Here is a 27018-nt window from a genome sequence, read left to right on the forward strand (position 1 = left end):
GTTAGTTAACAGGAACCATAGCAGTTTGAGGGGAGTTAACTTCTCACAACCTCACTGCTAGGTGTAATGAAAGCAAGTCTTGGACCCAAATCTGCCCCTCACATTTATGAATTAAATACTGATTAGGAAGCAAGTACACTTAAGAAACACACAAGCAGGCCAAGTGACTTGTTCTGTAGGATCAGGGAAGACACAGCTCTATCCTTTTAGGGAATCTTGTCTCACAAGAGTCACTCAAGGCAAATGCAGGATTCCTGATGCCAGATTCTGACATCTGTTCGTTGGCACGAGTCAGGCAGAGCCTCCAAGGTCAGAGCTTGCCTAGGAACTAAGCCTCGGGTATCCTCCTTAAGGGTAAAGTAGGAAAAATGCTTTACCCTGTCCTTGGGAGGGCAGGGAACGGATCTCGCATATGTTTAGCCAGTCCACATATCTTGAATAACTTTTAATTTCACCAGTGAAAGCCCATTTGAGATTCATCATAACGTCAGTCAACAGGCCAATAAAAACCCATGTAGTGTGCTAGCAGAGTATTGGATGGGAGTTCGAACGGCGGATAACAGAAAGGGTTGTGGTAGCTGGGTCTGGGTTATGGATTCCTGATCAGAATGTGGGAGACCTCTCAGATGTGCCCAATCTTGACAACCACCTGGACTGCAGCATAAGAGGCACACACCTCAAAAGCAGTGAGATAAGTTATAGACATCTACAAATATTAAAACTTTTTTTAATGAAAACAATTATTTTTGTACTCTTAAGTGCAGAAAGTAAGACTTGACAAGGTTTTCATGGTGGGTGGAGACTTGTAATCTAACTTGTAGGCATTTGTGGTTTTTCAATTCAAGGGCTGGTAACCCTTCCACCCTCAGGGTAAATCTGAGAATCTTGGGGGTGGATGTGGGGCAAGAAATTTGTTTATTAAAGATGGTATGGGTTTGAAAAGGTTGAGAAATACTGCTATAGTCAGTTTACTCAAAGGAAGGAAAAGTCTTGAGGGTGAAATTATTATATTCTGAGTCCCACTGGCTCAAGATGTTGTAATTCAGTCTCAGGCTGGGCTGAAGCTTTTTTATATCCAAACTGGGAAAAATTGCTAAGCAAAATAATAGTTTAAACAAGATTGGAAGGAACAATTTAAAAGCACTCATGTATAATTGATATGTCAATTACTAATCATTCATCTATTCATTAAAGCCAGTCTCCTAAGGATTCCTATGTTCTTTATTAATGTTTGAAATGTGTAAAAGTGCCTTATTTTTAACAGACTGATTCTGGGCTTACACATTTGGATTAGCTTTCCAACCCATTTAATTTGTTTATAAAACATTGCCATCCTGTGTGTGTGTATAAAAAGTTATATTTATATATACATATATAACTTTTTTTTTCAGCCTTCACTCAGAAGAACCTGACCTATGGCACCGTCAGAAGGGTTTATCGGAGACCCAAATACGTGTCTCCTGAGGATGTGAAGATGAAGCAAACCTGGTAAGTGGCGTTTGAGGAACTTGTTACGCAGCGTGTGTCAGGCGGGGCAGTCTCTGCTGAGTACAGACTGGTGACAGCATTGAGGAGGCAAGGTGGCTGTGTGACTGAGCGAGCGCCTCAGCGCTGTGCCTGAGTTTTCTGGGCCTCGCCCTGGATCCTCTCCATCTTTTGCTGTTATAAATAAAACGCCCCAAAGGATGATCTGGTGTGCGTGGTGGTTCATATTTGTGGAGATGGGTCATCAGGTTAGAGTGCTAGAAGGTCAGTGCGAGCTCCTCTTCCTGGGCTTGAACCATTGTGCACTCGGCCGGAATGCATGAGGTGCCAGTTTCCCTCGGCCTTGCCAACACAGTGAGTCCAAGCGCTGAGATTTTTGCCATTCTCATAGGTGGGAAAGGGTGTATCAGTATTTTAATTTGCTTTCTCTTATAAGTAAGGCTTACTGTTTTTCCCTAACATGTAGACCATTTGCCTTCCTTTTTCTGTGAATTATGTCTTTTTGTTTATTTTTCTATCAAACTCGTATAGTATTTTGATATTTTTCTTAAATAGAAGAACCTTTTATTTATTAGGGAGACCAGCCCTTGGTTTGTTTTGTATATACATATATAGCAAATATTTTCTTTTGGTGTATTTATCTTTTGGCTTTGTTTATGAAGTATTTTACCATGCAGAAATATTTATTCTATTCTATTTTATTTAAATGTATCAGTCTTTTCTATGTATTACTTCTGGATTTAGAATTTTGGTTAACTATGACTGCTCCTACTTCTAAAGGTCATTTTTGATTCTTTCCTTCTCCAGAGCCTACCTTAGGCACAGTTTGGAAAAATCTATCCTATTTCTGAGACTAGGTCTCTTTTGTCATCACTCTGACTGGGTCTTCAGGGGGCCTCAGGAGAAGCCACACGTCAGAAATAAAAGTGATGATTTGGGTCAGATTCAGACTGAGATCTGAGTGAGTCAGGATTTCCGTGCTCTGTCATCTGAGGTGTGTGGTTCTTCCCTCCAGCTCTGGTGACAGGAGCTGATCATAGTGACAGGCATGTCTGCTTGGGCCTCCGTGGCCAGCTGGAACTCGTAGACTGGGTCATTTTCAGAAACAACTCTGTTTACCCAGTTCACGGGGTCGCAGAATATGATCTCCGCATTCAGAAGTGCTAATGCAGGAGTTAAATGGAAAGTTCTGACGGCTTTTATATACATCAGGTATCTGTTTTAGTTCCTTACTATCCTTCAATCCTCCATGAAAATGTTTTATTCATGTGATTGGGTCTTATTTTTTCTTTCCTTATCTTCTTCTGGATATTTTTTGCCAGTTTGTTTTTTCCCTTCCACTAGTTTGGAAGTTACATGCTGTTACGATTTTTTTTTTTGAAGGCCACCCTAGAAATTACAACATGTTTTCTTCACTTAGTTGTGTAAGTCAATCAGTATCTTTGCCCTCCTATCAACTGATACAAGGACCTTCATATACTTTATTCCATTTACTGTCCTCTTAAGTTTTTAACTTCACGAGGCACTGTTATTTTATACTGTGAATGTTTCATTAAATTTACTCACATTTTTACCACTTTCTTTGTTCTTTCAAATTTCCTTAGGTGAAGGTCTGTTGGAAAACTGTATTTTGTTTGAATATATCTTTATTTTGCCCTCAATCTAAAAAATAATTTTTACTGGGTGTAGGATTTTTGTTTATAGTTATTTTCTCTTAGAACATTGGTGATGTCAGTCTACTATCGTCTGGTTTCCATTGCTGCTTCTAAGAAATCAGGTGTCATTCTGGATGGCGCTTCTTTCCCTGAATCAGTTGTTTTTCCTCTGGCTACTTTTAAGATTTTCTTTTTGTCTTGGTGTTATGGACTCTCACTATGGCGTGTTTGGGTATGTGTTTTTATCCATCCTGTTGGAGATTCTTTGGGCTTAAACCTGTGAATTGGTGACTCTCATTCTCTTTAAAGATTGCCTCCACCATGTTCTCTCCTCGTTGGATTTCAGTTCCGTTCTGACCAGATTCAGACCTTTTCACTCTCTTCTTCAGGTCTCAGCTTCTTCCCAGATTTTCCGTCTCCTTACTGCTCTAGGCCATGTTCTGGAGAATTTCATTTCCCACGTGTTTCAGCTCACTCATTCTCTCTTCAGGTGGTCTAATCTGCTAGTAGGCCTGTCCATTGAACTTTTACTATCAAGGATTGTATTTTTTATTTCTAGAAGTTTTGTTTGTTTGTTTTCAGATCTTCCACGTCTTTTTACAGTTTCCTATTCCTTGCATGTGTTTTTAGTTTATCTTTTGTTTCTTTAAACATAGAAAAAATAGTTGTTTTATACTGTGCCTGATAATTTCAGCAACTTAAGTCTTCTTGGGTCTGTTTGCTTTTGGGATCTTGCTTAGTTATTTTTAAACTGTGCCATTTTCCTAGAAATGTTATTTGTGGGAATTCTTTGAGTCTTAGGATAAAGGTCTCATGCCAGCAGAAACAGAAGGTAGATCTACTGTAGGAAGAACAGAACATTCTGAAACTGAGTAGCAGTGATTTATTAGGTTGGTGCAAAAGAATTGCGGTTTAAAAGGTTAAACATAATTACAAAAACCACAATTACTTTTGCACCAACCTAATAGAACTAGTTTCCCCATCCTTGTTCCTAAACCCTGTGGGCCACACATGTCTTTTATAACTCAGTTTTTATTTATTTTTATTTTTAGAAAGAGCACGGGCTGCTTATATTGTGTGACCCCCTGTAATTAATATTTCTGCAGTCAGACGTCTGCAGTCACTTTAAGGAGGAGATACAGGGGACCACAAGTAGCCTCTTAGCAAACTCTACTGCCGAGTTGAGTTTTGACATCCATTTTATGTTTTTTGAAAAATGTCTTTATATGCCTATGCCAATTACACCTCATTGAGGCTATTTTAAATAATTCAGAGCTCTTTAATAACAGTTTCAGAGCTCTTGGAATTTCAAAATCATGGATAAGGGTCAGTGTGTGCTGCTTTAATCATATGCTCTCCCCCTTACATGCAGGAGTTGGGATGCAGGTGAGACGTGATGCCTCAGGCCTGGTTGGTTGAATTTGGGCCACTTAGGCAAAGAGGGAGGTGTTGTCACAAGGTGGTAGTGTGTGTCTGTGCTTCCTGTTCTCCCTCCTTTTACAAACTGAGCTGCCGGTATGGACTAGTGGAGGCCACCTGTGACAGTCTGCTTGTGTCTGAGAACTAAAGGTCAGAGTGTGTTTGTTTATGTTTTGTAGCAGTGTCAAGCTTCAAGGCCCAAAGAGCATCCCCGACCATTGGGACCCCTCGGCCCTGCCAGACATTGGCTTTAAGGTATGGGACTGGCGCTGCCTGGGGCTGGGGAGGGGAGTGTTCTCAGCGACAGGTGAGTGTGAGCGACTGCGGTTTCCTCTGCCACTGACAGTGTCAGGCCAGGGCTCGTGAGGGAGGAGGCGGAGGGAGGTATGTGTGGGTTGTTTATTATTTTTTCAGATCTTGGGGATTTCAAGGCTGGAGGTCATCCAGGAGATGGCTGTGGCCCTGAGGGGACAGGATGTATTGTGGATGGAGGATGAGGAGCTGGACGTTTTCTAGAAAGGGCAGCAATAAGGCGTTTAAGGGCTGGGCTCAGCCAATAAATACTAGTTTTACTAAGCAAGGAAAGGAAAAGAAACCGGGGGATAGTTTGAGTATGAGGGACACCTAGAGGGGAAATTGCTGTTGGAAGGTGCTAGATAACTAGAAGACAAGAAAAGGAACAGTCAGTTCAGTAGCTCATTGAGGGCCTGCTAGGTGATGGGTACTGCACTGAGTTCAGTAGCGTGCCCAGACCAATGTCCAGGGCTGCCCGTCTGTGTGGGGCGCTCGCAGTGGCCTCTGACGGCCGACCTGCTGCCAGGCAGTGTGCGGCCCCGGGAGGACTCATCCAGTCGGGTCGTGGAAAGCTCACACAGACACCAACCGCACAGGCAAGACGTGTGAAGGGTTGGGCAAGTGGACAGCAGTGCTCTGATGTCAGCAGACAAGGCCACCATATTGAGGGGCTCCGGGAAGGCGTCACTGGGTCCACATCTGAATGGTGGCTGGTGCTTGTACAGGCAGAAGTGGGAGAACAACATGTGGGTTGACGGGAACTGCAGGGGGGGCAGCCCTGTTTAGGACAGAGGTGTCAGGCGTGTCTTGGATGGAGGGTGTGCACAGACATGGGGAGTAGGAGAGAGGTCAGGGCTGTGCCGTGGAGCCCCTTCCTTGGTCATGGGGCCAAGCAGCAGCCATGGCAGGTGGGAGCCCATGACGATTTCTGGCTTGGGAGGGGCAGGGCTGTTTCCATACTTGAGGAGGAGGAGTTTAGCAGCTTCCAGTGAGATGGGTGCAGAGAAAACAGGCAGGATTTGAGTTGCAGGAGACCCATGGACATTCATGCTAAGCCCTGATCATTTAGGACCTTTTGGGGGATGAGGTGGTTTTTACGAGGCTGCACTTGGAGTAGGGGAGGGGGATGGTGTAGAGGGACTCCCCAGAGATCCCCAAACTGGCTGTCACTGGTCAGACCTGGTGGAGCTGAGAACAGGGAGGCTGATGAGGTCCAGGCTGCAAGTGCAGCAGTTTGTGGGTTACCACGCTGCAGGAGGCTGCCGATGGTCAGGGGCCTCCCCGGCCCATCACAAGTCCTGTTTCCCAGAGCAGAGGCTAAGGGAGAGGCGGGCTCAGCTGGCAAGGATGCAGTGGCCATGCCCCTGAGTTGCTGTGTGCCCGTCTGCCAGCCTGGCCTTCCTGTCAGCACTGGCGGTGTGGGGTGCTCGGGCAGCACTGCTGCCCATGGCAGCGTCTGCCTCCCTCCACCGAGCATCTGCACTCCATGTTTACTGACACAACTTGGGGGCTTGTTGACCATGGAGTCTGCCTTGTGTGTGGTCAGAAGAGCAGGGACATCTGGGGACACCCAGGAGGGTGCTGATGTAAGGAGCACATACTGTCCTGCAGACAGGTTCACAGTGAACACAAACCGCACACATCCTGCGCCTGCGGAGACGCCTCGGCCCAGAGAGCAGAGGTGACCGCTGTCTGCGCTCCTTCTGCACTTCGGTCACTGTAGGAGCAGCCTTGGGAAGAGTTTGATTTGCATTCTACACTTTGATGATACATAATAAAAATATTTGCTCTTTGCAGAAGATATCCCTCGATTCCTCCTCAGAAGAATATCGGAAGGTCTGTGATCTCTTTAATCAGACGCTGCCCTTCTACTGTGTTGAGAAGATTGAGCGAATCCAGAACCCGGCTCTGTGGGAGGTCTACCAGTGGTACGTTGGGGGCTCACTCTTGGAAGGCTGCTGACTGTCCCCTCAGACCTGTACACAGGAGGCTAGCTGCTGACCTACTGTGCCCTGAGCTGCAGGGGCAATCCCGGAGAGCAGCCACTGCTTGCCAAGCTGCTGGAATCGGGAGCAGTGTCCCTGCTTTCCTAGCGATCTCATCATCTTTGTAGCGCATGTCCCCTCAGAGAGCTGGGGACTGAGGCTTCCCCAGCGCCAAAGCCAGCATTTGCACTCAGACATTCTGTCTCCCCAGAGATGGACGGCATGGATCAGTATAAGCCACCCACACCCTGGGGAACATAAAGCTATCGTCCTGACAGCGAGAGAGCAGGGGCCTCATTTTTGTGCCTGAGGACCAGCCTGCTCTTGGGCACTTGTCCGTGGGGAGGAGGTCCTCAGCAGGTCACCATGGAGGGCCTGGGGTCCTGCTGTCCTGTCCCCACAAGAGGTTGGAGCAGTCTTATCTGTACTCTGGGCCCAGTGATGAAATCAGGGTAACTTACACGAGAGGGGAGATGGTTGGCCCCCACTGACCAGTATCCTCAAGCTCCCCTGGCTGAGCTCCACCTGGAAGCAAGGTGGTGGGGACGAAGTGTGCCTGCGTCCCAAAGGTTGGTGCCTTGGGAGTTGAAGGAGCTGCTGACCACCACCCCAGGCTGTGGAGGGAAAGGCTTCTCTCTGCTTTTCACCCAGCTCCTGCTCTCCGCCTTTCCCTTCACTGGCCCATGGCAGGGGTCTGATGGGCCTGGACTCGCATCTCCTGGTCTCATGACACTTCTAATAAAATGTGTTGTCTTGGGTCAGGTGGCCTATATTTGGTGGTAAGTGCCCTCTGCCTTCGGCACACATTTCTGTTATTCTAGGCAAAAAGGGCAGATGCAGAAGACAAATGGAGGGAAGACGGTGGATGAAAGGCAGCTGTTCCATGGTACCAGTGCCAATTTTGTCGATGCCATCTGCCAGCAGAACTTTGATTGGCGGATCTGTGGTCTTCATGGTACTTCCTACGGCAAAGGTAAAAGTGGGCGCGCCCACCACCGGCAGATAGCGGCCTTGCAGTGCTGTTCAGGGCTCGGGAAACGATTTTAAAGCCATTGATGGTGGGGGTCAGGGGGGCCAGCATACGTTGATAAGCTGGTTCATGCTCCGTGAGGACTGGCCGTGGCTGTCTGTAGGGATGCCCAGCCTTGGTGTGCAGTCAGGAGCCGGGTCCAGGTTTTGAGCAGGGGCAGCCCTGCTTGGATGGGGTTTTTGTTTTCCTGAGATGGGCCTGCGTCCCTGTGGACTGGAGGCCCGGGAGATGGTTAGCACGAGCTGGGAGAGGAAAGGGGTGTTGTCCCAACCCTGTACCTGCACTGTTTTGTTAGAATAGAAATTGGAACACCTCAGATGCACTCATGTAAATATGTCATTCTAGCTACAATGTGAATTATCGGGGTGTTTTCCTGTCTCCTGGTTATTTTAAAACTTTATATTTGGAAATAATTTCAAACTCACAGGAAAGTTGCAAGAATAACATTAGGAAAAAAAACACTCCTGCCTAAATTCCTGTGTATGTTTACCTAGATTCACGTTGGCTTTATCACCCCCTCATTTTTTTAACCATTTGTAAGTAGGTGGCATATATCATGCCCCTTTCTTACCTCTTAAGAAAAAGGACATTCTGTCACCACAACATAGTTACTAAATTGAGAAAATGTCATGATGGTGTGATAGTGACACTCAGCAGTCCCTGTTCCAAGTGCAGTCGTCGTCCGTCGGTTCGCCTTGATCCCATGTGATGGCTGTGGGGTCAGGATGGACGGAGCAGTGGGAGGCTGTAAGTCGGAATGGCCAGGTAGCAGCTTCCAGTAGACAGAGTTCCTAATTCTATACAACGGGCTGCCAGTGTCAATGGAGTGGTTCCATTTATGGGATCTCGGTCACTTTCCACACCAACCCTCCAAGCTTGGGCCTGACAGTCCTGTTTTATGGCTGAGGAAACTGAGGTGTGGGGTTAAGTATTGTTATGCCCAGAGCGCCTTAGGATTTGAGTGACAGATTCCGAACTTGATAGTTTCCTGTCTCAGAGTTTGGTTTCTTCTCTATGTTCTTCACGAAAGAAGGCTGGAGAAAGGGAGGACAGAAGGAGGGAGGGAGATTCAGTGACAGAGGAGCAGAGGCCCTTGGCACTGCCCGGGTGACAGGATGCCGAAGCCAGCCCTTCCTGGCCACGCTGTCCCAGTACCCACCTGAGCTTGCGCATGTCCTTGTAGGGAGCTACTTCGCCCGCGATGCCGCCTATTCCCACCACTACAGCAAGTCCGACTCAAAGCTGCACTTGATGTTCCTGGCTCGGGTGCTGGTGGGCAGTTTCGTCCGAGGCAACGCCTCCTTTGTCCGCCCGCCGGCCAAGGAGGGCCAGAGCAGCGCCTTCTACGACAGCTGCGTGAACAGCATGTCCGACCCTTCCATCTTCGTGGTCTTCGAGAAACACCAAGTCTACCCGGAGTACGTCATCCAGTACAGCACGTCCGGCAAGCCTGAGGCAGGGGCCTCCACGCTGTTAAGCCTGGCATCCTTCTTTGGCCTCCGGCAGTGAGCACGGGGATGGTTTTTACGCCTTTTTAGGCTCGTCGTCTTTTGGGAAAGCTTTTTTTTTTTTTTTTTTTAACAAAAAGCTTTTCATAAACTGTTTAACGTTGACTTCTCGATGAAGTTACATTCTTAATCTCTCACTAATGGTAGTTTTCGGTTTTAAGTCAATTTAGGCTCGATAGTGGGCTAACCAGTAGTGATTGTAGGTGAGCCCATTACTGCTTTTTACTAAGGTGTTAAGTTTTATTTTTTACTCTCTTTGTTGACTTTGCTGGTGATTGGCACCAGGCACAGAGTTTCCAGATAGTATTTTATGGATTGGTTTTAATTTTTAAGAAAGTCCGTCTCTCAATTGCTTTGGTTTTTTAGGGTCTCGGTGGCATCTTGTTTTATTTTTGTCAGGATGACACAGTAGCCCGTGGTCCAGGAAAATCTATTGGGGCCCAGGGAGGCACCGTCATTGGGTCTGTTGCTCTGGCTGTAATCCAGGCAGCTCTTCTGCTGCTTCTCCTGCACTTCTGGCCTTGGAATTGGTCCATTTATATCCCATTGTCAGACAAGTGGCTGCTGTGGGCTGTCATTGAGTCCCTGCCTGTTTCCCTTTGTCACGGGCCCGGCCGTGACTGCCTGTCCCTGCATCTTCTAAGCACACTGGACAGCCTCTGAATATGTTTTATGTTCCCATGAGATTTGAATACCTGTGTTGCAAATGTCACAATAGAGTATGGAAATAAAAGAATATTTATCTCAAGTGGGTGACAGCTGAAGCCCATTCTTCACTGTCTGTGTATTGAGCACTTTTCTGGGTGTCGGGATATAACAGAGCTCCCGTTACTGGCCTCGGTGGGGGGGCGGGGCTGTGTGTGGATTTATCACGAGCTGAAGGGTCAGGGCCGCTCACTTGTTGGGGCCCTTTCCACAGCCATAGGAGGGGCCCCTGCTATGTGGCCACATAGTCATATATTTTAGTTAAATCTTCAAAAGTTATGTATTTGTATTTTTTTCTTTCCCCCAACTCATAAGTTCCAAGCCCCACAAAGCCAAGAATCACTGTTGAGCAGACTCTCGTGGACATGGAGGGGATGGGTGTGTCCTGTGTGTGTCCACACACAGCAGGTGATGGAGTCTGCTGGGCACGGGCTCTGGCCCCGGGTAGAGGGCCTGGCAGAGTGCCTCCATGTTATGAGGCAGCCTGACCCCTCACAGGTGTGGTACCTGTTGGCCTGTGGGTTTAGTCTTCAGTAACAGGCTTCTTTTCTCACCTGTACCCTCCCTCCCGCCCTCCCCGCCCCCATCTTCCTAATACGACATGTTTGTGCTCCTGGCAATGCCTCCAATTCAGTTTGTTTTGTCCCGCGGTTCTCAGCTCCAAGCTGTTTTTTCATCTTTGGAACAGGGGAGAGAGTGATCTGGAACTTTACATAGGCCAGCTAATCAAGCCAGAAAAGAACTGTTAAATGACCAGAAAAATGAAGAAGCAACGACAATACTACCTTATCTGCCAGCAGGACTTAGTTGTATATGGTATGATTTTCAGAGCCCCCAAAATATTTCCCCCACATCCTGACTAATCCTGAAATTTCATTCAGTGATTTTTGATTAAGTCGGTCCTACCACAGTGTAGGTGGGGGGCCCAAGGGGTGTCAGAGAACCAGTAAATCAGGTGTTTGCCAGCTAAGTCTTAAATGTAGATGAACTGATCCCGTGCTTGTTAACCATCTGGCTGCTGGGAGCTGAGGAGTGGGACACAGGAGCGATTCCGTTGGGAGTGTAGGTGGGGAGGATGACAACGAACCTGGGATGGCAGGTGACCAAATGCTCCGGAAAAGGCAAGTGAGCTGTGTATGACGACTGCACACACTGATGGGTTCCCTGACCTTTGCGAAAGCAAGTCAGGGAGAGCAACTACTTCAACTGGAAATTCAAGAGAGGGGCGGGGTCCATGTGGCCAGGTTGTGGGGTGGGGGTAGGGGGAGCTGTTCCTGTGGGCACAGGAGGGGTTGAGCATTATGATAGAAGAAGGCAAAATAATCGTGACCCAGAATCTTAGTGCAAAGAGGTAGAGGGACCTGGGGCAAGTGTATGGTGGGTGCCAAGAAACAGTTCCGTGGGCCCAGCTGGGATGCAGCCGGGGGTTTGTGGAGAGCCCAGTCAGAGCCACTTCCTCTCCGTGTTTGTTGGGGTTGGATGTGAACAGTGGGATGAAGCACAGCTTGGGGCTGTGGGTTGGGCAGCCAGTGATTTAGCGCATGAAGAAGCCTCACTGCTGTGTCTAAAGATGGTGACCACCTGGACGGAGAAGGTGAGGGAAGCCAACAACGCTGGCGGGCTGGGGGTGCAAGGTGCAGACCTGCGCTCCAAGTGGTGGGCCGGGTCCTCGGGGGCCTTCTGCAGATGGGGGTTGTGGGGGCGGAGCCCCAGAGAGTAGTTTCCAGGCTCTCGGCCTCACATAGACAGGTGCTGGCTCAGGTAGTAAATGGCCAACTGTGATTGCATGGCCATCAGCTGTGGCTAGTTGGCCGTCAGCTGTAACCAGTGAGCCATTGGCCACAATATAACTGCTGTGGCTACGAGAAGGAGAAGAAAGGAGAGAGAAAGAATGGGAGCTAGCAAGAAGATGGCGGCGAGGCTGGCAAGCGTGGATGGCGGTTTGCGGACAGTGTGTATCCAGCCTCCAGTGAGAGTATAGTGCCGCCAGAGAGAATATAGTGGTATGACTCCCCTACCTATGGCTCCGTGGGTGTTCCTTTTTGGCCTCACCATATCCTGCGTTCTTGTATGGGGAGCGGGAGCAGAGACCCCGCGGGTCTCCCTGCATGACAAATGGCGCAGCAGCGCAGGGTCTCCCGCACGACAGGGGTTCTGTAACGGCCGTGGTGGGCGGTGGTCAGGGGAGACAGTGGGTCACCAGGAACGGGAATGGATGACTTTCCCCAGTGAGCGAGCCCCCGGCCGGGCCCCAGAGATGAGCAGGCAGTGGCAGCAAGTATGTGGGAGGGCTGTGGGACCCTCACCCTAGTTGCTGGGACAGTGCGAGGGAACAGGGCTGCCCTTCCTCCGCGAGGCCAGAGAGGGGGGCTCTCGGGGAGCCCTTTGGGGGAAACATGGAGTGCTGGGGGATGGGGGGCAGGACCACCCGGCAGAGGCAGCATTCCCAGCCATGAATATGTGGGGACCCGTTCTGCCAGCTCCCCTGAAACAGCCAGAGCTTTCTAAAGGGGTAGCCTCCATGCTTACAGACTCCTCCATTACCCTTAACTCTGCTCAGATGTCACATACAGGAAGGGGTCTTTGATCTAGGTCAGTCTCTGTTTTACAGATGAGGAAACTGAGGCACAGCGAGGTGGAAAGACCAGCAGCCACAACCACACGGCTGCTAGCTTGCAAGTTCTTTGTTGAATTTGAACTTCTCGGCAAAACAATACTTTTACTAAAAATCACCTCTATATTTTGATTCTTTGATCAAAATGAAGAAAAGATGATTTTCTTTCAAGGAAACAGTACACTTGGGCCTCTCGCTTTTCTGTGCGTTGCAACTTGCTACAGCGTTGGTATTACCCCATCTTGGCTAATCAGCATAATAAAGCTTTTAAACAACTTTGAAAGTAGAGCTTCTGATAAATGTCATTTTAAGTCAAACCCCACGACACACCAGAAGCTGAAAAGGCCCACGAGTTGGTGCCATCAGGACAGTTCACCGAAGCAGCCCCTGCCCTGTAGTTTCCTTCCATCCTGAGACCGTTCTTCAAACCCCAAGTTCTCATTTTGTCAAAACTACATTTTTGCTTGTTTATCAGCAATCCCTCATTGGGAGAGGTGCATCAGTGGTTCAAACACCTGTGGCAAAGTGAAACCTAAGTGCAACAAACATTTATTAAGTAGGAAATGGTACATAAGTGACCTCTTTTACATTGCATGCCAGGCACCCTTTCAATTGCTTACATGATGTTTTCCCCCAAATCTGAATTTCCACATGAGGGTTTGCTTTGAATTAGGCGGTGCCCTCATCACTGTGTCGGCGGGAGACAATCTTGATGTAGATGCCATTTTTTGGACCTAGGGCCGATTTGGATTCTAGCTGCAGTGGCACCTAAAATAGAGGAGATTAAGATACTCGTCACAGTTAACCACAGCGACAGGAAAAGTCCTCGGAACCAGGCCTGAACAGGCTTGTGGGAATTCAGCTGAGGGCTGAGGGATAGTGGGCCAGGAGTGAGCAAAGCAGCCTCCAGCGAGACCTTGAGAACCCAGCACAGCTGCCTGTCCGGGACAGGGCCCCGGGGCCCCAGCTGCACTGGTGCTCACCCCGCTTTTCTGTGTTAATCCTGCAGGCGAGGAGGGCACTTCATCTCAGGAAGCCTGCGTAAGAGGTGGTAGTGGCTCACTTTGCAAACGGAAAAATGGAGGTTCTGAGAGGCCAAGTGACTTGTCCAAGGTCACATGCCTGGAAAGTGGAGAGCAAAGCCTCAAACGCATCTCTCCTCCCTCCCTGGTGCCCAGCCAGTAATTGAGCAGCCCCCTCTCTTTCCAAGGGGCTTTGAAAGGGAGAGCGGCCTCACGCTGTTCCCTGTTCATGCATGGTGTGTTCTGGCCTCACGGCCATTCAGAAAGCTTTCATTATGTCCAACTTACAAGGCAGATTGATGGTGGACTGCAAACTTGGAAGAAGAACCAAAGAAATAAGCAGGTATCCCCTTGAGAAGTGTGTCAAATGATGGTTCAGTGGCTAATGGGAACCCTTTCGAGAAAGAAGACTCAACGAGCCTTAGTGCTGGGTCCTTGGCGGGCTTTTCAGGTGTCTGGGGGTGAGAGTTCAGATGGGAGACCAGTTTTATGCCCAAGAATCAAGATGGTCTAGACGTGCGCTATCGCCTGTAGTAGCCACTAGCATGTGTGGCTGCTGAGTGTTTGAAATGTGGTTAGTGCAAATGAGGGGGTAAATTTTTATGCAATTTTCATTAAAACTTGAAGTGGCTACTGTGTTAGTGCAGATCTAGACAAACTTGAAACTCTACTGGACTTCAACAAAAGGAGAGGTCAGTTGGGGCTGGCAAAGTTGGGGCGGGTCCTGGAAGTGATGCCTGGGGTGGGGCGAGGGATGGGAGAAGCCATGTGAGCAGGACTTCTCAGGGGCCCCTGGGATTTGAGGTAATAATTCCAAATGATTTGGAGGATGGGATTAGACTGGGAGCAGGAAGTGGGAGGGATGACATCCTAGGTCAGGGCAGCAGCCAAAGCAGGCAGGGAGGGCCATGTGGAAACCTGTCAGTGGGAAGTTGGGGCGGAGAACCCAAAGTGGGCTCAGATGAGCGCTCCCTGGACCCTGCAGGCTGGGTACTCATGGCTGGTTCTTCAGCTGGGGAGAGCCAGGGTTAAGCAGGATTTGGGGACATTGGTCTGGCTGCTGTACTGATTGTCACGATCAAGTGTAATTGAGACAAACTGCAGAAGGAGCTCCTGCACACATCACACCTCAGGCAGTCAGGGCCTGTGTTCTCTCTGCTCCTTCATCTGTCTTGGTTTGGCCCTGTGCTCCCCATCTGCCCCTTTCTCTCCGGCCGTGACCATCAGACCCTTGTGGACATTTTCATATCCAGTACCTTAATCTTTTCTCCCCCAAACAAATTCATTATTCCTCCTGGACCAGCAGCCTGCCCCAGTCTCTGTTGGGGGCAGTACCACTCTCTGGACTTGGAAGTTGTCACCATCCATCACTGTTTCCTTACTACCTGTCCAAGCAGAAGGGTCCCTAAGACGCATGCTGGAGTTGTGTAGGGAACAGCTAACATTGTGCAGAGGCTGCTGGATGTAGAGAAAAGTGGGAGGACTTGGGAGGGAGCGAGACCTGGTTGCACTCCAGTTTCTTCACACGCTGGCTAGTCAATCATTCACTCATTAACGTTTGTTGAATGAATGAGTGAGCAACTGCCATGTGCCTGGCATAAAGCTGGGTACTGGCACGTCCAACCACGAATGACAGACTTTTGGTCCCTGATCTCATGGAGCCTGCAGTCCAACAATGTGACCTCCAGCAAGTTACTTAACCTCTCTGAGCTTTATTTTAGCTCCTCATCTGAAGACTGGAAATAATAAAACCTACTCCGCAAGATTATTGGGTTCTCTTTTCCCAGAGAAGAGCTACAGCATCGTGAGGCCCAGCCCCCCTGTACAGAAAACAATTAAGAAGAATAATAGTTCCGCTCCAGTGTAGAGAACTGTGTGAGCACGCCTGCGCCGGGAGCAGCAGCTGGGCTCACCTGCAGGGGGCTCACCTGAGTTTCCGGGCAGGCTTCAAACCGGAAGTTGGTCAGGACGTGGAGTAGCGTCAGCTTGACCTCCAGCAGCCCCAGCCGCACCCCGAGGCAGCTCCGGGGACCCGCCCCAAATGGCAGGTACGTGAAGGGCCGCCGGTGCTGCTGGGCCTCAGCCGTGAACCTGTGGGGAGGCGCGGTCAGGGTTGGCCCATGTCATGCGGGGCGTCATGCGGGGGTCTCTGGTCCCGCTCGCCACATAACGCAGGACATGGTGAGGCCAAAAAGGAACACCCACGGAGCCATAGTTAGGGGAGCCATACCACTATAGTCTCGCTGATGGCTGGGTTGGAGACACAGGAAGCAGGAGCAACACGATCTGCAACCTGCTGTCCGCTTCTCTGTCACCCACCTCACTTACTGCAATCCACGCTTGCTAGCCCAGCCACCACCTTCTTGCTAGCCCCCATTTTCTGCTAGCGCAGCCACGGCAGTTATATTAGTGGCCAGTAGCTCACTGGTTACAGCTGACGGCCAACTAGTCACAGCTGATGGCCATCCAATCACAGTTGATGGCCATTTACTCCCCGAGTGAGCACCTTTCCATGTGAGGCCGAGAGCCTGGAAACCATTTCTGGCTCCGTCCCCACAGCCCAGGACACCACCTTCCTTTTCGGGCCTCTTCAGCCATTCTGTAGGGCTGAGAGTCCCCTGCACCTGAGGCCATGCTCCTACCAAGCGGGGGCTAAACCCCACCGGGGTCAACAGAGTCCTGTTTTCTGTGGAAGGTCCCTAAGACTCGGGAGCTGGTGGCTGCTAATTAATCCACCAGCTTCCTTCACCTCCAACCTCCCTTCCTACAAAGGCACTGCTGAATTAAAAGAATCACCTGGAAACTGTACAGGGCCTTCCAGCCCTCTCCTTAGGAATTCATTGTGTTGTTAATGAGCCTGCAGCCTCACTAGGCTCCTGAGGGGTGAAAGGGTCTTAAACCACAGCCCTTACCTAGACCCCTGGCCCCAACTTGCCCACCAGGCAGAGGGTGACACCAGCCATTTCCACTTCCTAGGGAAAGTTCTTAGGCACCAGCCCTGCTTGCCTGCCCTCCCTGGAGGCTAGGTCCTGCCAGTTTGTCTCCCTGGCCCAGACTTGCTTTCTGGTTCAAGCAGTGAAATCGAACCATTGGGGGTTGTGGCATTTGAACCCCTGGAAGCCCTTCCTCAGAAGACTTGCCTATCAGTTACCAAACGGCAGCATGTGCCACGTGTGTTCTGTCACAGTAAAGCTAGGTGACAACCACTATTTTGTAGTAGCCAGCTCATGTCTTCCTTTTCTGGGTCCAAGGAGCCGTGAACTCACCGTTTTTGAACCTAATATTAATGCACTTTTGTTTTCAAAGGTGATGCTGTAAGTTCTGTAGCCACAGTTTATAGTTCTTGATATTTACCGTATTTCCAGGAGGTGCTGTGCAGCGGGATATATGTATCTAGGTCCCACTGCCCATAGTTTCCCAGTGACCCGGGTGGTGGAGCTGTGGCTCGTTCCACAGGAAGTTGGAAGTGTTAAAGGGGTTTGGCCAGCCCGCTCCTTGCCAGATCGCCCAGGAAGGGATGTGGCTGGATTCTGACGAGGAGGGGTTGTGGATCCCTGCACAAACATTTTAAATCGGGGTCCCCAGAGATGAAATTTAGACAGTAGACTCAATCCCTGTAGGTGACAGGAGAGGGACCCACGTCTACCCCGTTAGCATAGCTGGATCTCATGAATTCCTGGAGAAATTTGGTTGATGCTCTTGTTTTGGGATAGGCTCCACTTTTTAAAAAACGAAAGGGTATTTAGTTGCTTTCCTGTGCACACCTGAAATGTGATCCTCTGTCCTGTTCCTTCGCGTGGACAAACAGAGGACACTCGTCTGAAATTGCCTCGTTCTTCACACGTAGTGCCGCTGAAATGCTAAGTGTATGGGTACCGTTTGGGGATTTTTAAAAATGGCACAATTATTTCCTTCAGAAATGATGCCTCACAAACGTCTGCCCGCCGTGACTGTTGACTGGGGACTTAATCTTCAGGGTCTCCCTGCAGCTGCCTCTAATTCCCTTGTACTCACCTCCCTCAGGGACCCAGCTGAAAAGGCGGGGCTCACCTCTGGGGGTCGAAGGTCTCCGGGTGTGGCCAGTGCTCAGGGTCGTGGTGCAGGGCACCCACGGCTGTCTCGACCACGGTGCCCGCGGGAATGCGCTGCCCCAGGACCTCACAGTCCTGCGCTGCCTCACGTGTGAACCTGCGGGGACACACGGGTCACCCCACCTGGATGCAGAGCAAGGTGAGGAGAGCGCAGGGGGGCACACCGGGGCAAAGGGGGTCTGAGTTTGAAGTGCAGAATGAGGCTGAGCGGTCAGGGGGACCAGAGACCCAGTCCTCTTTCCCAGTGACTCCGATGGCAAGCAAGCCCCACCCCCACTGCGTTAACCCTCTACTGCCCAGGACCCTTCAGTCTCTAGGCTCTTTGGACCCCCCTGGCCCTTGGTGAATATGCATGTGACTGTCCCTTCATCCATCCATCCAGCCTGAAGAGCCCATTTCTGCCTGGTGTGGGGGGCGCACAGGTGTCTTTGAAGGGCTTATTTCTGGTGGGGACTTGCAGGCTTCTTCCCCAGGCCGTGTTCCCTCTATAGTCAAACCTCTTTAATCTTCCTCACTCACCCCCTTGCTTTACCTAAAGGAAGTTTGCGTTTGAAAATCTGTTCCCCATTCGTAATGTTTCTGTGGATGACTTCTACTAAAGAGGAAAACTTCTGGTCAGATTGTTTCTTTTATCATATGGCCATGGCATAATCCCATTTCTCTTGTATTTTTAAGGGTTAGACTGTCTGTGTTTGCATATGAACGTACACTTTCTGGAAGAATACCTAAACTTCTACGATAATCTATCTCCTCTAGGGGATGGGACTGGGGTGGAGGGTGGCAGGGGACCAGGGGCCAACTTGTGCTTTGGATCTTTCCGTATTGGTTAGGGTTGCCTTTTTCTTCTTCTTCTTTAAGTATATGCGTATTATTTTGGCAATATAAATAATCATTTTAAAAATAAAAAGTAATCTTTGCCGGCTTTTACTTCAAGTGGTAGGACTGGGCTTCCCTAAATATCTTAGAGGAGATAAAATTATTACGCTAGTTACTGTTCTACCCTATTCCTGCTTATAAAAGAAATTAAGAGCAATCCACACTTCCTTGCAGCGTTCACCACTCTGTTATGAGCCTTTGATATAAGAATCAGGAACATGAAACACCAGGGCTGTGGGACACCCCCATTCAGATCCTGAGTTACTAATGCAATGAATATGTGCTTGGAGCTGGTAGCAAAACACCAGTGCAGGTGGGGGGCTCTGACGGGTACAACCTCAGTTCTAAGAGGTCAAACTAGGCTATCCCCTGGCGTGCCTTCTTTTTCATCTTTACCACAAATAGCTTGGACCTGGATGTAAGATCCTCCAAGCGCCGGAAAACGGGGACTTCCCTTCTGTACATGGTTAGGCCTTCTGTCTGACTAGGCTGCCTAAAAGGCCAGAAAAATCCGCTAACTTATATATCACTGCATAGAATCCTGGATTCACATTAGTAATAGTTCACCAAGAATTGTTATGTTTTCCAGAAGAGCCATGTACTGTCTCACTGATTCTCACTACAGTCCTGTGGGGCAGGTGGAGCAGGTGTGTGTCCCCACCGGACACGCGGGAAACAGAAGCCCAGAGCAGTACAGAACTTAGCCGAGATCACACAGCAAACTAAGGGCCCGGCCAAGACTGTCTTGACTTTCTGTCTAGAGCCGTTCTGTCATTATGGAGCACCGGCTCTATATGTGACTTTCTGAGGGAATTTTAATAAATTCATCCAGGCACTGTGGTGTCTGTCCTGCCCTCAAGTGAGATCACCAGTTTGCTGCGTCCCCAGAGCAGAGCCTTCACTGACTTTCTTTGACTCAATGCTGTTTATAAAACGAGTCAGTAGGATAATTGGCTGCAGCATTTCGGTGTTAAAGCGACAGCTCACTTTGTCACTCAACACATCGTCTATTCAAGGTCTCACGTGATGAATCCGCGATTGCATTTAGATCCAGGAAATGATGTGTCTGATGAGTTTGTACACTTTCCTCCCACTAGCGAACACGACCGGTCAACTCCCCTGGGTTCCCTCTGTGCCAGAAGCCGCAGCACCCAGCCGGGCCTGACCCCGGTTACTGGCCATCTCTGGGGTCTCGTAAAGGCTTCTTTCCTTTCGACAGCCTTTGTTCTGTTTTATCCCTGAACATCTTACTTTGAATTTCATTTTAATGTGTATAGCAGCTGCCCATAGTTTCCTTGGAAGGAAGCTGGATATAAATCATTAAAAACAAAAGATTGGATCCAGTTTGCTCTGCGGCTCCCCCAAAGTCAGGGAAGGCCCATAGAATCAGCCTTGTAACATTGGCGTCAGGAGAGCAAGACAAGCTGTGGCAGGACCGCTGCTCCCAGAGCAGGAGACGGAAGCGATGTGTGTGCCTGAGGCCCACACCAGGGGTGCTTGGACTCGCACCCCTGGAGTTCTCTATGTGTTCTGGGTCTGACCATTTGGGACAATATCTACAATCACACTCTCTAGTGATGTTTTCGGTTTGGAATATACTTTTACGATACCTTCAAAGAATTCCTATTTTCTCTCTTAAAATGGGAAACCGTATCTCCATATGGTTTGTATGGTGTATTCATTCATAAACATGCCAAAGGAACTTATTGATATATAGTTCAATGCGTTGTGTTGCTTCTGTCTCTAGAGCCTGAAATCCAGCCACTGTTTCACTCTCTAAGGGTCTGGGGACCCGAGTTAAGACCCCGTGCTCCCTGAGATGCCTCGTTTACGGGGAGTTTGAAGAAAAGCAGAAGCCCTGATTCCTGCTCTCAAGGCACCTACAGGTTGGTGTGACTGGAGGTGCATTGGAGACATGTTGTGGCAGTTAAAATGTGTCCAAGAATATAACATGAAGTATAGTTACAGCAGGAAGGGCTGGGGGTGGGGGAGCAGGGAGGGCCTGTGTGACAGGGCTGAGTTGGACCTCCTAGAGGGGAGTCTGGGCTTGTGGGTTGTTGGGGAGCAGGAAGGCACATCCCAGGCCTTGGAGTGCCCCCTTGGAATGGCAGCTCCCAGGGCATGGGTTTTATGTGTTTTGTATGTGGCTGATTTCCTAGCCTTGATGTTCCATAAATAGTTGCTGAATGAATGAATGGGAAGGGGGACTGGCAAAAGCCATCTAAAGCTAGGAGGCCGAAGAGACTGGCTTGTGTTGGGGAGGAAAGTCATGATAAGACAGGACCAATGACACTTGGAGCAGGTAGTTTGGATACATGACAATGGGCCAGACGTTTATTGCTATGGTTACTGTGTGGAAGTCTTGTGTCTGTGCCCTGGGGATACAGAGAAGCCCAAGACTCACCTTACCCCCAGGAGCTTGAGTCCAGCACTGGGGATAACGCAGGTGGTCACAGACTGAGGACTCACGAACACCCTGAACAGTGATGCTGAAAGGGGCTGTGGGGTGCAGGGCGGGGCGGGGGGGCTGCGGGCCTACCTGAAAGCCGGTGGGTACATCCGCAAGGTCTCTGCAATCACCATGTCCAGGTAGGGCAGGCTTTCCTGGAGGCTGCAGTAGTCGGGGCTCGTCTGACAGAGGGGTCGTGACAACGGAAGAGTGTGGAGTTAGACCGAGCCACACAGCCTCTGTCTTTTCCCTTTACTTTAGAGTCCTCCAACTGGAGCGAACACTTAAATGGGAACCCCACTAAATCAAAAGTTGCTTCTACCCAAATTGCATTTGATTAGCAATCCTCATATTCTGTTGTGCAGAATATTCTGTTGTTCTTTTTCATGGTGCTGTCTGTTATTGAGGATGAGCAGACCCCATGTGGGAGCTGGAGGTCTTTGAGTGTCATAGAGAGAAGTTGGGTTACGACACAACGCTGGTGTTTGCCGAGAGCTGATGACACGGCAGGCTACGCATTGTACAGACGCTACCGTATCTAATCCTCCCAGCAAACCAGCCAGAAAGCTCTTCTCCCATCTCTTAGATGAGGAAACTGAGGCTCTGAGAGGTACTCACAGAGGTAGTAATTGGTACCTTGGAAAATTAAAAGACAGATAGTGAAACAGCAAACAAAAAAGAAAAAAGGTTTGCAACATCTATAAAGGATCGATAGTAACCAAAACCAAAGAACTACGATAAATCAGTAAGAAGGGAAACTCAGTAGAAAAGCAGACAAAGGCTTTGAAGAGGCAAAACACAGAAGAAAGGGGACTCGTCATAATGCCTAATACAAATTAAAACACGGAGAGTCCACTTATCACCCATCAGATTAGGAAAAGTTGGGAAATATTGATTAGATGCTAGGAGTTGGAGGTGTCAAGACAGCAGAACCCCATATTGGGGACCCTGACACCCCCCGGGACAACATCCACTGGTGTGACGCTCCCTCTTTGGCCCTCACCCTATGAAACAACATGGAACGAAATGACATTCCTTGAGGACCTGCTGTATCCACTATGTCCTGGCAAGAGGCTTAAAGATCTTTGATGGGTCGCAGCCTCCTGGGGTTTGGGAGGCGGGCCCATGGGAAGCGGGATGCCTCACTCACCTTCCCTAGACTCAGTCCCAGGATGGGCCATGTGCATGGGCCAGGTGGCTGATGGGAGTGAGTCAGGGTCCCTGGCAGCGGTGAAAGCCTGACACCCCGAGCCCAGCCAGTGTCCCCACACCTGAGGGACTAGCCCCTTAGGAAAGCCTGGCATTCCTTCTCTTCCTCCTTCCAGTTCTCAACAGTTTGGTTTGCATTTGTCTTTTCTGGCTTATGAGTCAGAAAATACAAAATATGTAATTTCAGTGATTCTGCATCTGAGTTAAATGCTCTGATACATTTAAAAGTGCCATTGTGTGATATAAAGAATGAATGGTAAAATTCATGCTAATAGTTTCACATGTAGATTTTTCTTTATTTAGAATGACAGTAAATAGGAAACAAAGTACTGTGACAACTGCAGAATAAAGGAAGAACCTCTGTGTGTACCCTGAATGGCATTTTCCCTGCTTTTTGAATAAGGGGCCCCCTATTTTCATTCCGCCTCAAATCCAACAAATTATATAGTTGGCCCTGCAGGCCACGGTTGATTGGCCCAAAGGTGGGTGTCTGATCCAAGGAGACCAGTCTGGAAATTTGGATTTGGGGCCGAGACAAAGGAACTTTTCTCCAGCAGATGGAAGCTGGACACAGGTGAAATGGGCAGGACACAGCTGCTGCCATGAAAAAGCAGACACAAATTAGATTGCAGAGAGAAGCAGAGGCAAAGGACAGAAAGACCATTTCTTGGTGTCCCCTAGAGTTGCGTTCTCCATTTGCCATCTGCTCCTGGCAAGGAGCCCTGTGGGTGGCGTCTCAGTCCCCTTCCAGCAATTTCTCATTTGGGGCCTAAGTTAGCAACAGCTGAATTCTGTTACCTGCAACCAAGGGAGTCTTAACAAATACAGAAATGTTAAAAAAAGAAAAGAAAAAAAATTAATAACGAACTGGTACCATGCACCAAAATATAGACCTGTATCTCAAAAGCAAAAAGCAACCAGATCTCGAACCACTGTCTCTGATGGGTAAATGGTATTGGTTCCCCAAAAAAATTATATGGCTTGGAAGCCGTCAGCATTTGAAAGAAAACGTTTTAAGATAGGCTGAGGGAAATTTGTTTTATAAATTAGAATTTGTCTTCATTTTTTTCCCTGGATGAACTTTTTACTGTGCTTCTAATTCTAAGCTTTTGGCGCAAGATACACATGGAAACATTAGCTTGGTCCAACAGTTCTTGACATGGCTCAACATTAGATGCAGAAGGATGGCTTTTAACACATAGGGACATTTGGGCCCTGCTACTCTGGGATTTGATTATCGGTCTGAGGTGGGGCCGGGGCATCAGTTCTTTCCTTGAAGCCCCCTCCCCTTCCACCCCGTCCCTGCAGTTCTAATATGCAGCCAGGGGGGTGTAACCACTGTATTAGTTTTTCCATCTGTCTCTGACCCACCCCAGTGATCCTTTTTGCGAGAGGTGTGGATGGATGGGGTATTGGGGGGCTCAGGCCTCCATGTTTTAACTGAACCCAGGTGAGACAACACAATTGACGTCCTTGTCTATTTACAGACCAGTCCACCCCGGGCACCTTGTTTTGCCTGCCTGTAGTTCTTTCAGGAAAATCAATGACCAAGGGGTCTTGTGCCAATCCTGCCAGCAGAGGGCAGCAAGTGTACGGCAAATGGGGGCTCCCCAGGAGGCTGGGCACCTACTCAGCATCACAAGTTAAACCCAAAAGGACCTTAGAACACGTGAATCCAAATTCTTCATTATAGAGACGGGAAAAATGAGACCCAGAGAGGAAAGCCTGTGAACCTTAAATCACACAGGTAGAACTTGGAGTAAAAAACTCCAACTGTTAGTCATTCAGCCATCCCTCCATGAACACCTACTGCGTATAACGTGCTAGGCTAGGCTCTGGGGATCCAAAAAGGATTTCGTCGCTAGTCCATGGGGAAACACACTTCGAAGCAAATCATTATACTGAATGTGGAACATATTATAGAGGGGGCTCAGGAACAGGACATATAGTTTGTTTTGGGAATTCATTTACTTATTCATTCAACACACGGGGTTGGTAGATACTATTGACCAGGCACTGTGCTAGGCATGGGGACATCACTCTGAGATGCACTGACCCTGCCCGCCCTCTTGGAGCTCACAGCCTGTCTCAGGATGCAAACCAGTGGTGAGGGTTACAGAGCACGGGAGCTGTGTGGGAGAATCGACAAGGGACACAGACCCCGGCTTTTGGGGTCAGGGCAGCTGCCAGGAGGAAGCCATGTCTAAAGTGAGATCTTTATAGGAATAAGAATAAGGCAGTGAAAGGTGCGTGGGCTTGTTTGGATGCGGGTTCAAACAAACCAGTTTGGGGGGGGGGGGGAGATGAGTCAATCACGAGACCTTGAATGCTGAGTGGATATTTGATGTGCTTAGGAAATTATGGTTCATTTTGTTTTTAGTGTGATGATGGCATGGGCGTCACATTTTAGAAAAGACCCTTTTTCTTTTAGAGCTATCTACTGAAATATTTACAGATGACATGATGTGACGTCTGGGATTTTAAAAAATGGAAGTGGGGAAGTAGGAAATGGAAGTAGGGAATTCCGTGAAACTAGAGTGGCCAATAAGCTGACACTTGTTGAAGCTGGGTGACAGGTACACAGAGGTTCATGCGACTATTCTTCGAATTTGTGTAGGTTCAAGTTTTCCTTTATAAAAAACAAAACTAGGAATGTAAGTAACAATAGTGTGTGAAACAGCCTATGCAAAGACTCTGAGATGTGTTGGAGAATTAAAAATGGTTGTGTTCAGGCTTGAATGGGAGAGGTGCTGCTCTGTGCTGAACGTGGGGGGACAGATAGCAGTTCTCTAGGCACAGAGGGCAGAAAGACCTCCAGTGCGTGGGGCAACCATCTGGGCCATGTCAGAAGAAGTCATGAAATGTGGTGGCATGGCACGTAGTGTTGGAGGGCTGTCAAGGAGAAACGAAATAGAAAAAGTAGTTGTGCTATGTGGGTGCTCCATTATTTTTCTTCGCCATCTAGAAAAAAACTAACAAAACCATATTGTGGGGGTAGAATTCATTGGAAGTGAAAAGGGGAAGGGAAGCTTAGTCACGAAAGTCCACTCCCTTGGAAGAAGAGGCTGGCAGGCTCACCCCAAAGGTTTAAAATAGAAGCAGCTTCTTGGAGGGCAGGAGGGTGGGAGCTCCGGGCTGAGCTTTCTGGTCCAGCCCTCCCCTTGCTGTCGTCATGGGCACACTCAGGCCTTCTGTCTGGCTGGTAAGGACCCAGGAGGGTCTGCCTCTCCTGGAGTGTCAGGAGAACTTGGGAGTCTGAGCACAATATTCTCCTATTTCAAGTCAGGGCGCAACTTTAAGTGTCTGTGCTTCCAAAAGATAATGTTAAAAAGGGATCCCCAAGGGTTCTCCCTGACTCCTGTCGTCCGGGCCAAATTGCTCAGAATTAGAATTTGGAAATACGCGGTGGCAGGGAGCTAATTCATCACGAGGCCCTCTGTTGTGTGTATTAGACTACTGGTGAGTCGAAGAAGAAAGCAATTCTAAAATCCAATGGAATTTATTGCAGCTGGGGATTATTTCATAAAATAAGTAACTGCCCTAAGAAGGTTGAGAATAAGTAGTAAATATTTGCCAATATCTAATAATGGGAAATATCAGTTAAATATTTAGTTATTAAATTTTGGGGAAAAAAGACATTAAAACAAATTGAATCTTTGCCTTTATCTTCTCAATCCAGAGTTCCTTAATTTTCAGGGGAACTTTTTCATATGTGATTTTTCAATGGGGAGTAACTTCTAATTTCCTTGCTAAGGTTCTTGGTTTCTTAGTCTTTCTATCATATAGTTTAGGAATCTGTAACCAACATTTAAATGCAATAGATAAACCTGATGGTGGAGGGAACTCCATGGAAAACCTATTGGTAAATCCTTTAAAAAGGAAGTAATACTGCCCTCTCCTATTAATCTTGCTTTGTTACACATATATTTTTGTGTACCATTTTCTCTGAAAGCTACACACACACACACACACACACACACACACACACACACCTGAAGCACGCATACCTGCACGCACAGCACAGATGTGCTGTGCAGTATAAATGAGAAAAAGAAAAATGCCATAGTTTTCAAAAAGATTTTTTCTGGAATCTCAGAAAAATGAACATTTTCCTATTTTGCTAAAGGAAATAGAAGTGGGGTGGCTTCGGTTTTGGTCCTCCCAAGGAGGTAGCAACACCAGCATTGAATAGCATTGATAAGTGGGCACCCATGTGTGCTGGCTGTGCTAGTCTGTAAAGTGGCCTGAGTTAGCCCAGCCCTTGCCCTCCAGAAGCAGGGAACTTGAAAGCCCTTAAGATTTCTAAGCATTCTAGCACAGGGGACAGCCACGGGCAATACAGCCATACGAAGGGTAAAGATTTCCATGGGCTCTGATTCTCCAGGAGACATAAGATTACCATATGAACCCAAACCATGAAAATATGGAGACTTTGGCTTCTGCCCTTTTGCCCACCAACACAGAAGGAAAGCCCTTCCCCTTGTGACCAGTCACCAAGATGAGCACGGAGTCCTGAGCGGGAGGCCTGAGCAGGGGCTGGACTCCTTGCTGACCAGCTCTCTAAACTGGGGCTCTGAGGTCCTTTCAGCTCTGACGTTTCGGCCTTGAGATTCCATAGATGTGTCTGAGTGGGTTATTTCAGGGTTGGAAGATAAGCGCTGTGGCGCGGGGTTGCC

The 27018-nt window shown here is 48.6% G+C and overlaps 2 protein-coding genes across 2 annotated transcripts in view; one reads left to right on the top strand and one right to left on the bottom strand.

Annotated features, from left to right (window-relative positions):
* The window catches only part of PARP12 (poly(ADP-ribose) polymerase family member 12), a 30742-nt gene extending 20618 nt beyond the window's left edge, over positions 1–10124 (top strand). Inside the window, exons 8-12 of the mRNA XM_019750170.2 lie at positions 1392–1488; positions 4739–4814; positions 6651–6781; positions 7660–7811; positions 9052–10124. Coding sequence (XP_019605729.2) covers positions 1392–1488; positions 4739–4814; positions 6651–6781; positions 7660–7811; positions 9052–9377 — 782 coding nt within the window. The 3' untranslated portion in view covers positions 9378–10124. The remainder of the gene's footprint in view (positions 1–1391; positions 1489–4738; positions 4815–6650; positions 6782–7659; positions 7812–9051) is intronic.
* A 3100-nt stretch (positions 10125–13224) lies between these two features.
* Positions 13225–27018, bottom strand: part of TBXAS1 (thromboxane A synthase 1) — a 133058-nt gene continuing 119264 nt past the window's right edge. The window contains exons 10-13 of the mRNA XM_019750183.2: positions 21224–21315; positions 17768–17905; positions 15646–15808; positions 13225–13463 (exon numbers count right to left, since the gene is read on the bottom strand). Coding sequence (XP_019605742.2) covers positions 13365–13463; positions 15646–15808; positions 17768–17905; positions 21224–21315 — 492 coding nt within the window. The 3' untranslated portion in view covers positions 13225–13364. The remainder of the gene's footprint in view (positions 13464–15645; positions 15809–17767; positions 17906–21223; positions 21316–27018) is intronic.

This window comes from Rhinolophus sinicus, linkage group LG11 (assembly GCF_036562045.2).
Source record: "Rhinolophus sinicus isolate RSC01 linkage group LG11, ASM3656204v1, whole genome shotgun sequence".
In the NCBI taxonomy this organism is placed as follows: domain Eukaryota; kingdom Metazoa; phylum Chordata; class Mammalia; order Chiroptera; family Rhinolophidae; genus Rhinolophus; species Rhinolophus sinicus.